The 12,815-nt window shown below is 42.7% G+C and overlaps 1 protein-coding gene across 1 annotated transcript in view; it reads left to right on the top strand.

Moving 5' to 3' along the window:
- The first annotated feature begins 1,108 nt into the window (after nucleotides 1-1,108).
- The window catches only part of AR (androgen receptor), a 411,187-nt gene continuing 399,480 nt past the window's right edge, over nucleotides 1,109-12,815 (top strand). The window contains exon 1 of the mRNA XM_007956285.2: nucleotides 1,109-2,748. Within this exon, the coding sequence (XP_007954476.1) occupies nucleotides 1,109-2,748 (1,640 nt within the window). The remainder of the gene's footprint in view (nucleotides 2,749-12,815) is intronic.

Here is a 12,815-nt window from a genome sequence, read left to right on the forward strand (position 1 = left end):
CGGGACCCGATTAGCAAACTGTTGCATTTGCTTTCCACCTCCCAGCGCCCCCTCCCAGATCCCCAGGAGCCAGATTGCTTGGGAGAGCTGAAGGGTCCGGAGCAAGCCTTAAGGTAGAGGAGGCTAAGAAGGGAAAGCAACAGAGAGCCTGCCGCCCCGGTGCAAGACCGGAGCTGAAGGGACTCACCTCGCCAAACCAGCCTAGCCCCAGTGGCAGCCAACGCCTCTTGCAGTAAGGCAGCTTTGAAGCCACCGTCCCGGAGCTGCCCTTTCCTTTTCGGTGAAGTTTTTAAAAGCTACTAGAAATTCAGAGCAGCAAAGAAAGTGCCAGGTAGGACTGACGGCTGCCTTTGTCCTTCTTCCCTTCACCCCGCCCCCCTCCCAGGTCTTAGCTTTGGGCAGCTGCCTCCGCAGGGTTTCTCTCCGCCCGGCCCCACCTCCCCCCTCCACCAGTGTGGCGCGGCCAGCAGGAGTTTGCAGAGAGGTAACTCCCTTTGGCTTCCAGAGGGCGAGCTAGCTACAAGTTGCAAAGACAGCTCTGGGATCCCAGAGACCAGGGAGCAGCTTCAGTTCTGCAGCTGGGACCTGCTGGTTAAGCGGCGCGCTAGGCAGGCTTGTTGGTTCTCCTGACTCTCCCACCCCAGCCTTTTCACCCTCAGATCACCGGACCAGAGATCGAAAGATGCAAAGTCAGTCAGGACTTCAGTAGAAAACAAACAAAAAGCCCACAGAACAAAAGAACAACAAATGATTCTTTTTTGCACCTGCTTGAGTGGACACTGACTTTGGAAGGGAGGGGCAGATAACTTTTTCTTTTTTTTTTTCCTTTCAAGATTTGAGCATCTTTTGAATCTTCTAAGTATCCAGGAACGGACTGTGGGCCTAGCAGAGCAGATCGTGTCCAGCGTGTGTTTTCCTCTGCACAAGACTTTGAGGCTGTCTGAAGCGTTTTTGCGTGGTTGTTCCAGCAAGTTTCCTTCCCAGGAGCTTCCCAAAGGTGGGCAGCTAGCTGCAGCAGCCTACCGCTTCGCAGCCTGTTGAACTCTTTGGAGCAAGAAAAGAGGAGGCGGGTAAGGGAATTAGGTAGAAGATTCAGCCAGGCTCAAGGATGGAAGTGCAGTTAGGGCTGGGAAGGGTCTACCCCCGACCTCCGTCCAAGACCTATCGAGGAGCTTTCCAGAACCTGTTCCAGAGCGTGCGTGAAGTGATCCAGAACCCGGGCCCCTGGCAACCTGAAGCAGCGAGCGCAGCACCTCCCGGCGCCCGTTTGAAGCAGCAGCAGCCGCAGAAGCAGCAACAGCAGCAGCCGCAGCCGCCGCAGCCGCCGCAGCAACAGCAGCAGCAGGAGATCAGCCGCCGTCAGCAGCAGCAGCAGCAGCAGCAGCAGCAGCAGCAGCAGCAGCAGCAGCAGCAGCGTGAGGATGGCTCTCCCCAACCCCAGAGTAGAGGCTCCACAGGCTATCTGGCCCTGGATGAAGAGCAACAACCTTCACAACAGCAGTCAGCCTCCAGGGGCCACCCCGAGAGCGGCTGCGTCCCAGAGCCCGAATCCACCGCGGCCTCCAGCCAGGGACTGCCGCAGCTGCCGCCAGCACTGCCGGGCGAGAATGACTCAGCTGCCCCATCCACGTTGTCCCTTTTGGGCCCCACTTTCCCGGGCTTAAACAGCTGCTCCGCCAACCTTAAAGACATCCTGAATGAGGCCGGAACCATGCAACTCCTTCAGCAGCAGCGGCAGCAGCAGCAGGAGGCGGCTTCCGAAAGCAGCGGCAGCAGCAGCGCTAGAGTGAGGGAGGCCGCTGGGGCTTCTACCGCCTCCAAGGACAGTTATCTAGGGAGCACTTCGACCATCTCAGACAGCGCCAAGGAACTATGCAAGGCAGTGTCCGTGTCCATGGGCTTGGGTGTGGAGGCCTTGGACCATCTGAGTCCTGGAGAACACCTTCGGGGGGATTGCATGTACGCCCCACTCCTGGGAGGTCCACTCGCTGTCCGTACTACTCCTTGCACGCCACTGGCTGAATGCAAAGGTTCTCTACTAGACGACGGCCCAGGACGTAAAGGCACTGAGGAGACTGCTGAATATTCCCCTTTCAAGGGAGGTTATACCAAAGGGCTAGACGGCGAGAGCCTATGCTGCTCTGGAAACGGTGAAGCAGGGGACACCGGGCCACTGGATCTGCCACCCACCCTGCCTCTCTACAAGTCTGGAGCACTCGACGAGGTAGCAGCCTACCAGAGTCGCGAATATTACAACTTTCCACTGGCCCTGACAGGGCCAGCGCCTCCTCCGCCGCCCCAACATTCCCACACCCGCATCAAGCTAGAGAACCCGCTGGACTATGGTAGCGCCTGGGTGGCTGCGGCAGCACAGTGCCGTTATGGGGACCTGGGGAGCCTGCACAGCGGGGGTGCAGCGGGACACGGAGCCGGTTCACCCTCAACAGCCACATCCTCTTCCTGGCACACTCTCTTCAGTGCCGAAGAAGACCAGTTGTATGGACCGTGTGGCAGTGGCAGTGGCAGTGGCAGTGGCAGTGGCACAGGAGTGGAGGCGGGGACTGTAACCCCCTATGGTTACACTCGGCCACCTCAGGGGCTGGCTGGTCAGGAAAGCGACTTTCCCCCACCTGATGTGTGGTACCCCAGCGGCGTGGTAAGCAGAGTGCCCTACCCCAGCCCCAATTGTGTCAAAAGCGAGATGGGTCCCTGGATGGAGAGCTACTCTGGACCTTACAGGGACATGCGGTAAGTTCCTACTCCCCAAAATGTCGTCTTTTAGCCAGGACCACAAGAGTCAGCATTCTGTAGTATCTAACCCTTCCTCACTGCGTGAACACCCACCCCTGTTCCTGGGAGCCCTCAGTATGGTTCCATGGGAAAGGCTGCCCTAAATCTGGAGTTCTCCCGGGTAGGGTCCTGGCTTGCCTGCCTACTCCGAATCCCCACTGTGAGTTCCAAATCCTCGCTGTGCCCCCTAGGTGCAGGTGCATGCCCTTCCAGATTCCTGACAGCTCCACTAGTCTCTTAAAATCCTGCTACCTCGTGGTACTCCACACTTTGTGGGCGCTTCAAACTTAAATCCAGCTACACTGTGGTCTGAGATAAAGCCCTTAAGTCTCTCCCCAAATTCCTAGTACTTCAAAAAGACATATCTGCATTTTGTCCTTTTAGCATCTATAAGGGTTTGGCCTCCAGCCTATTATCACTCTCAGCAGATTAGAAGCAAAAAGACAGGCCCAAACATTTCTGAGCCTGCCTCTTCCAAAGAGATTGTTTGGTGTGCCCCATTAGGGAAAGTGGTATCAGGGTTCTGTGGGCCACTGGGTAAAGGGGTGAACTCTCTCCCTGGCAGCAACTGGGGATTTGCTCCAGCGGGTAGGAGGTCAGAGGACAGGATCCAACTAAGAAGTTTAGAGTAGGAAAAGGTAGGCGAAAATCAAGGGATAACTTTTTGGTAATCACTGGGCAGGATTTGCCTTCACAGCATTGGTCGACTTTGTTGGAAGTAGTTGCTTGGGTTGATTTTATCTTGTAAAGTGTTTATTTTCTCTGTGGATTATAACAGATCATGGTGTTAGGTTTGCATCGAATTTATAAAGAGGATTTTTTTTTTTAATGAAGAATTTAACCAGGCTTATGTCTGACTTACCGGAAAAAGTCCTAGAATTTTTTTTTTTTTTAATTTGGTAAGGATTTCCTGCTATTTCAGTGTGCTCAGGAATCAGCTTCAAGGAGAGAAGAATGAGACACTTCAATATATTCCTTCATTTTCAGTACATGCTTGCATTTTAAAACATTAGCTGTAGCACTAACAAATTTAGCAAGAGCTGTTGGTGACCTATGAGCCACAATCTTGACCCAGAGTTTTAATTAGGACATGAGACAAGTGGCAGACAGTTTCGTTTTGCTTATTAAAAATTCTTCCTTACCACAGTTGTTGAATTTCTTTGAGACCGTATTGTAGTTTTGTTTTTTGCCCAAACTGGTTAGATACTAGTTTATCTCCATCAGGGAAAGAATATTGACTGGGAAACTAACTCCTCAGGTCTGCCAGGTGCTGATGTGCTCCTGGACTTGTGTCTTGCTCTTTGTTTCTATAGCTAGTTTCTTTTATTTTGACTTTTCCCAAAATTTCTTTGTTAGCATCTTTGTTGACTTATATGCAGCAATTTGTTTCTGTTCAGTAATTCTTACCTTGTTGGATGGTTCATGACACAGTGTCAGAAAAGAGAAAGAAGATAGAACTTCATAAAATGGTATTTTCTGGGCTGTTGAAGAAACAACTTCTTACTAGGCTTTGCATTCTATTAGGTTTTTAAGGTTTGGCTTACAGAATTTTCAAAGACTTCATTTGATATTGTCAAATATTTTTTAGTTAACTTGGAGTGTATATTTTTTTTGATGGTATTATGCCTTGGAATATAAAGTTTTTCATTTTCTGAGAATAGTTTCACTTGGTATGGTTAATTTTTTTTCTAGGGCTGTCACTAGTCAGCAGAAACCTCTTCTACTGTGAACTTTTTGTAGGGGGAAGGATGAATGTCTGAGGTGTTTCTTGGCTTACTATAATGTAATACTAAACACAGTCTCTGGAACCTTCCATCTTCTTCATGCCTCCCCCAAAAAAACACATTCAATTAAGGGGGTAGAAATGAATAGTTCTGCATATTAAGGGATATAGCTGTGTCTTCAAAGACAAAACCCAAAAATTTTAGGGAATGTCTGTATTCTCATCAGGTGTACATATTTTATTCCAGGTCTCAATTGAAAAACTTCTCTATTAGCAAAACCACCATACTTTAGTGCTTCCTTGGCACCCTGCTTAAAATGAATGGCTTCAACTAGAGAGTATTTAGCAGGACCCGAAGAAAGTACAAGATTATTTAATCTTTCCTGGTTTGTTATTGCTACCTTGGTTATGAAAGGGAAAGCTGGTGTTCCTGTAAGTTGATAAAAAAAATTTTTTAAAAATCAATTTTTAGGACAAATCCTTGAGTCAGTTTATTTATGGAAATATAATCAATTTCATCAAAATGCAACCAATCCCAATCTAAAAGTTGACATATTTTCTTATTTTACTTTCTTTTTCTTTCTCTCTTTATATGGGCACAATTTGGTAAAAGGCAAGGTTTTTTTTTGTTTGTTTGTTTGTTTTTTTTTAAGCTACAGCCAGCGCTTTGCCCCCGGTGTTGCATGCATGCATTAGGTGTCAAATTTTAGTTTAAAATTTCAAATTCTTGAGGCTTCTTAAATAACCTGCTGTGTTCCTCTCTTTTTCCAACTGTTTTTTCATGCAAATTAGCTAATTTTGTTCAAGGATTTTTTTTTTTCTAAAGCTTTAGTAACTTCTGGAATAACTCTATGTTCTTATATATCTACGTCGTTTCTACTGAGAGAAGAGGTTGAAAGTTGTCTTTTTCTACTTACCATGTAGTGTGAACAGAAGGAAAAATATATTGGGTTTGTGTATACTGTGCCTAAGGCATTTGACTGACGGTTCAAACCCACCAGCCACTCCTCGGAAGGAAGACTGGGCAATCGACTTCCATAGTGATACTGCCTCGGCAACCCAAGGAGGGGTCGCTATGAGTCGGGTCCGGGCACATAACAACAACACAGCCCTGATTATATTTTATGGAACTGTCTTCTCTCAGCGATAAAATAGGACTGTAACTTCGTTAATTGACCACTGGCTCACTTGACTGAAGTAGGGTAACATATCTCGGCAAGCAGCACAGTAATGTAGCAAGCATTTATTCTGTTCAGGAATTAGAGATGGAGTTTAGAGAGATTATCCAGATTAAAAAAGAATATATTAATTTTTCTCTTGGGAGTTTGTTCTGGTGGCCACAATAAATAGCATTTTAGTAGTGCTATGAGATTGGCAAATCCTGCCTTTCTCTGTTAGCTATTTCAAAAGAAAGAATTTATTAATTCCCCTTTCCATCTCCTGTCTCCTTCCCAGTTATCTAGTAGCTGTTTACAACTGTCTCACAGGGAGCAGTTTGTATATTTTTGTAATGGAGATTTGTTTTGGGACCAAGAAAGAATGATGTTCTCTTTCTTGTAGGCTTTCAAATAGTAGGTGAGTTCTTTCTGGGTCCCAGTAATCAGATCCTTAGGATCAAAGGGTTACACTTAATGATATCTCATTTGGGAGTATTGGTAGGATTTTTCTGAGTATTTTTTCCTTTCCTAGCTCAGCCAAAGGTTAATGGTGGTAAGGGATCTTTATGATAAAGAGTGTAGCTTTCCAATTACAGGGTCACTTTGGGGTGGTTTCTTGCGTGTGCTAATTTCATCTCCTCAGATGTACATTCTTTGAACTATGAACTTTGAGATAATATATTGAATTTCCTGGGCCACTTAATTTTCTTTTCTAAATGCTTTCCCTCCCCTTAGTGATTTTCTCACCTGGTGTATATATATGCATTGAAAGCAAAGAAGTCTTTGATCTCTTAACTCTTAGGTATATCATGACTGCTCTTTGTGGGTTTATGTGGGATGGACTTAGTGGCATGGACAATTATTATTATTAGTAGTAGTAGTGGTATTGTGATGTTAAGACCCCCAGTTTCATCTGGAACCCTGTTCATTCAAGCAGGGAACAGAATATGAGCTGGACAGGGCAAAGCAAGGGGCTTATTTCATAGCCAAACTGGAAATCATGATTCTTAAAAATGAAAATCAAACAAAAAATGAAATTTGGTAGAGTTAGTCTGAAATGGAAAAGGAAACCTCTTCCCATTCACCATTTCCACTATTTTCTCTTTGTCTGCAGCTTCCTCAAGTGCTGCTTGTCCCTGATTTTCTTTCATTCTACTCCTTGCAAGCTTTTGATATTGAAATACAGATTCTTCTTTCTACTTCACAGGATATTTTTCTCATTACACTTGTGGCATGCTCCTAAAGGAAAAATAATTAAATAAATCTGGAGAGTATAAATAAATAAATAAATAATCTGGAAATCATATCAATCACAGCACCTCTCTTTTAAAATTAGATGATTTGGGGATTGCAAAATTAGTAGCAGGGCTTTTTAACCTTGAGATTAGAACCCGATTCAACAATTGCTTGATGGATTGGGAACTTTGCGATTTAATCAAGTATTTTGCCGGCTGGTGTCTCTGCCTTACTCTGTTTATTGACCATTTGGCAGCTTAAGAGCTGGATCCTTTTCTCTCCGTCTTGTTTGGTTGCAGCCCCGACAATACAAGCAGTACCTAATGTGCATGTGAGGGTACTCAGTGGTGGTGTCTGGCTGGGCTAATCTGTTGATGTTACAAATAAATGAGTCTACTTCAGACTTTCCTCGCCAACATTCCATCAGGTTCTGGGATGTTGAATTCAGAGTTAGTTATCTTCATCCTAAAACACAGAGCTGACATTTTTCTTTTCTTTCTTTCTTTCTTTTTTTTTTCCAATTGCTTCTGAAGTTTTTTAGAGGTTGCTCTTTGTTTTATGGAAGAGAATTATGAAACCATATATTTATATAGCACCCTTTTCAAATAAAAGACCCAGTGTCCTTCAATTTACCAGCACTCGTGAGTTTGAAGAGGCTGGGAGGGGACTTGATCACTCTTTCGCTAGTTGAGGAAGTACAATAGTTACATTTTCTGTAACGTGTTTTCTATGTGAGAAAACCTCTCTAAAGCAGCACTTCTTAGAATTTTTATCTCAAAACCTCCTAACTATTTTAGATTGCTACTCAGTAAGAGTTATTATCAGTGGCTACTGCATATAGATGATAGGCCATGAGTTATGTACAATTTCTTGCATACTCATGGATGATGCCACCCCTTCTCTCTAACACCTATTACTGCTGCCAAGCTGTTGGCCACATCAGGTTTGAGGGAAGCTCATCTAGACTTGAAAAAAAAAAAAAAGAAAAACTCACTGCTATTGATTCGAATTCGACTCATACAACTCACAGCAACCCCCTTTGGGTTTCCAAGGTGGTAAATCCTTATGGAAGTAGATTGCCCAGTCTTCCTTCCATGGAGTGGCAGGTGGATTTGAACCACCAGCCTTCTGGTTAGCAGGCAAATGCCTTAGGCACTGTGCCACCAGAGCTAGGTAAGATTATAGTTCTAAAGCCCTGGTCACTTGAGCATGCTGCCAATTTAGATCATGCACTGCCTGAGTTGTTTTTCATAACAACTTTATTGAGATATAATTCACATTTTGTAAAATTAACCCATTTAAAGTTTACAGTAATGGTTTCACTATATTCAGAATTTTGCAGTCTTCACGACAATTTTAGAATATTTTAGTCACCCCAGAAAGAAACACTACATTCCTAAGCAGTCACCCTCAATTCCTCCCATCCTCCTCAGCTCTAAGCAACCACCAATCTACTTTCTTTATAGATTGGCTTATTCTGATATTTCATATAAATAGAATCAGGCAATATGTTATCTTTTGTGACTAGCTTCTTTTATGTAGAATGTTTTTAAGGTCCATGTTGAAGCATGTACTTCATTAATTTTCATTGCCGAATAGTGTTCCATTGTATGTTGTTGTTACATGCCGTCGAGTCAGACCCAACTCATAGCGACCCCTCCTTGGGTTCCAAGGCTGTATCACTACGAAAGTAGATTGCCCAACCTTCCTTCCAAGGAGTGGCTGGTGGGTTTGAACTGCTAGCCTTCTGGTTAGCAGTCAAGTGCCTTAGCCACTATGCTACCAGAGCTCCTTCTATTGTATACACATGTCAAATTTATCCATTCATCAGTTCATGGAGATTTCGATTGTTTCTAACTTTTTACTATTAGGAGTAATGCTGCTACAAACATTTGTGTAAGGTTTTTTGATGAATATATGTTATCAATTTTCTTGAGTATATACTTTGGAATGGAATTGCTGGGTCATATTATAACTCGAACTTTTTGAGGAACAACCAAAATGTTTTGCACAGTGGCTTCACAATTTTCAAGAAGCACTGGTAGCACAATGGTTAAGTGCTCAGCTGCTAATGGAAAGGTTGGTGGATTGAATCCACCAACCATTACACAGGAGTAAGATGTGACAGTCTGCTTCTGTAAAGATTATAGCATATGGGGCAATTCTACAGGGTTCCTCTGAATTGAAATTGGCTTGATGGAAATGGATTTTTGTTTTGTTTTATTTTAATTGCTTTGCATTCCCCCAAGCAATGTATGAGGGATACAGATTCTCTACATCTTCAATAACATTTATTATTTTCCATTTATTTTATTATAAGGAGCTCTGGTGGTATAGTGCCTAAGGTATTAGGCCACTCCTCAGAAGGGCGGTTGGGCAATCTACTTCCATAGTGATACTGCCTCGTAAACCCAAGGAGGGGTCACTATGAGTCAGAGCTAACTCAACAGCAGTGTGGGTTTTTGTTTGTTTGTTTGTTTGTTTTTATTATAGATATCCAGTGGTTATTATACTGTGGTATTATTGTGAATTTCCCTAACGACAATAATATTGAGCATCTTTTCATGAGCTTCTTAGCCATTTTTATATCTTTGGGAAAATGTTTATTCAGATCATTTGTCCAATTTTTAATTGGGTTATTTGTCTTTTTATTATTAAGTTGTAAGTGTTCTTTATATGTTATGGATACAAGATTATGCTTTGTGAATATTTTCTCCCATATTATGGGTTCCTTAACTTTTTTTTGGTGTCTTTTGAAGTACAAAATGTTTAAATTTGGATTACATCCAATTTATTTCTTTTTATTCTGCCACTTGTCCTTTTGATGTCCTATCTAAGAAATCTTTGCCTGATCTAAGGTTACACGTACCACTAGTCTGTCAATTTGTCATACTGTGATGGCTTAAGTGTTGCTGTGAGGCTGCAGGTTATGTCACCAGTATTTCACATACCAGCAGTGTCACCCATGGTGGACAGGTTTCAGTGGAGCTTCCAGACAAAAACAGACTGGAAAGAAGGATGAGGCTATCTACTTTTGAAAAAAAAAAAACTGGCCACTGAAAACCTTATGAATAGTGGTGAAACACTGTCTGATATAGTACTGGAAAACCTTATGAATAGCCTGGAAACATTGTCTCATATAGTACCAAATGATGAGCCCCTCAGGTTGGAAGGCACTCAGAATGCTATTGGGGAAGAGCTTCCTCCCCAAAGTAGCATGGATGGAGTAAAGGTTTCAGGGCCTTTATTTGCTAATAGGGTACAACTCAAAATGGGAAGAAACAGCAGCAAACATTTGTTAATAATCAGAACATAGAATGTACAAAGTATGAATCTGAGAAGATTGGAAGTTGTCAAAAATGAAATGGAACAGATAAAGATAGCTATCCTAGGCATTAGTGAGCTGAAATGGATTGGTATTGACCATTTTAAACCAATCATAAGATCTACTATGTTGGGAATGACAAACTGAAGAGGAATGGTGTTGATTCATCATCAAAACAAACATCTCAAGATTTATCCTGAACTAGTATACTGTCAGTGGTAGTGTAATATCCATTTGGCTACTGGGAAAACCAGTTAATACCTCTAGTATTCAAATATACACACCAACTACTAAAGCCAAAGATGAAGAAATTCAAGATATTTCCCAGCTTCTGCAATCTGAAATTAACCAAACATGCCATCAAGATATATTGATAATTATTGGTGATTTGAATGTAAAAAATAGAAATAAAGAAGAATCATCAGTAGTTTAAAAATATAGTCTTGGTGGTAAAATGACGACTGAGATCCCAAGATAGAATTTTGCAAGGTCAATGACTTATTCATTGCAAATACTTTTTTTCTTTTTATTATTTTTAACAATATAAAGGGAGCCTATACAGATGGACCTGGCCAGATCGAATACAGAGAAATCAGATTGACTACATCTGTGACAAGAGGTGATGGAGAAGCTCATTATCATCTGTCAAAACAAGACCAGGAGCTGACTGTATAACAGACAAGCTAAAGAATATTAAAATAAGTCCAAAAGAGTGAAAATCCAATCTTGATTATGTTGTTGTTGTTATGTGCTGTCGAGTAGGATCCAACTCATAGCGACCCCTCCTTGGGTTTCCGAGGCAGTATCACTATGGAAGTAGATTGCCCAACCTTCCTTCTGAGGATATTCCACCAGAATTTAGAGACTATCTGAGGAATAGATTTGACACATTGAAAACCAATAACTGAAAATGAGACAAGTTGTGGGATGACATCAAGACCATCATACATGAAGAAAGCAAAAAGACAGGAAAAGAAGAAAAGACCAAAATGGATGTCAGAAGAGACTCTGAAACTACTCTTGAGCATAGAGTAGCTAAAGCCAATGGGAGAAATGATGAAATAAAATAGCTGAACAGAATGTTCCAAAGAGGGGCTCAAAAAGCAAAGTAAAGTATTATAATGAAATGTGAGAAGACCTGAAATTAGAAAACCAAAAGGGGGAAAAAAAAAAAAAAACATGCTTGGAATTTCTTCAGCTGAAAGAACTGGGGGAAAAAAAAAAGAAAACAATGCTTGAGTTGCAAAAAGACCTCTTTAAAGTGCTGAAGAGCCTAGAGGACATGACACTGAGTGAAATAAGTCAATTGCAGAAGGACAAATACTCTATGAGCCCATTATTGTAAAAAGACAAGGGTTTGTTTGAGAAAGGAAACCCATTTTGTAGATTACTGGGGTGGAGAGGAAAAGGGAAAGATTAATTTTGGGCTAGTTGGAGGCCACACGCCAGTGTGGGTAAAGGGAGGGATTGTACAGAAAGAGTCGAGGACCACCATGATGGCATTAGGAAAAGGGAGGACACAGAATTGTGCACATAATATATAGACCATAGATGGTAATACCAACCAGTATATCCACAATACTGCATTACCATTAACACCACACACCAGGCTACAGATAAATACATAAACATCTGAGAAGATCAGATGGGGGTCACTGAACAGGATTATACTCTAGACCAAGGATAGATTCAGTGGAAAATAATGTTGCACAGATACCAGAGATACAAAATATCCTCAATCCTTACAGAAACAACAGAAGACAGATGTAGAGTAATCCCTCACAGACAACCAGACACTGTGGGAGAGAGAACCAACAGATCTACTGACTCAGGGCCAAAGAATTGGGGGACACCAGACTCAGTTGGCACAACAAAATACATAAAAGTCTTGTTTTTCATCCTACATTGGTGAGTAGTGACTGGGGTCTTAAAAGCTTTCAAGCAGCCATCTAATATGCAGCTAATGGTCTCCTATTGTTGGAAGCGAAGAAGAGTGCAAAAAAACAAGGGCATTTGGAAGCAGTCAGACCTAGGACACAATGGCCCTCGAGACCAGAAATAGATGGTGCCCAGCTACCAATGCCAACCACTCAGGAAAGGATCAAATCTGGAGATCCTGGATAGAGTGGGAGGAAAAACATGAAACAAATTCCAAAAATTCAATAATGACCATAATTACTGGTCAGATGGAGTCTGGTGAGACTCCTGATACTATGGTCCTGGGATATATTCTGGGCCTGGAATAAAGCTCACTCCCAGGGTCTGGCTCTCAGCCCAATAGTAAACAAGATGTACATGCTGACCACTCCACCCAGGGTGATGCACCCACATACTCTATGAAAATGCATTCCTTGGAGCAATCGACCATGGGGCACCAGAGGGGCAACATTTGCAGGGAGAAAATGCAAGACACATAAGCGTGCATAACTATGAGGAGCAGGGTGGTGGGCTTACTGGGCAGTGAGGGGAGGAGACTGGGTTAGGGTTGGAGATGGTAAATGGGGAGTGAAACTAAATGTACATGTAATGTTGAATGTAAAACAAACTCTTAAAATAAAAAATTAAAAATAAATAAATAAATTAA

This window comes from Orycteropus afer, unplaced genomic scaffold (genome assembly GCF_000298275.1).
Source record: "Orycteropus afer afer isolate SDZICR_OR568_19922 unplaced genomic scaffold, OryAfe1.0 scaffold00599, whole genome shotgun sequence".
Lineage (NCBI taxonomy): Eukaryota > Metazoa > Chordata > Mammalia > Tubulidentata > Orycteropodidae > Orycteropus > Orycteropus afer.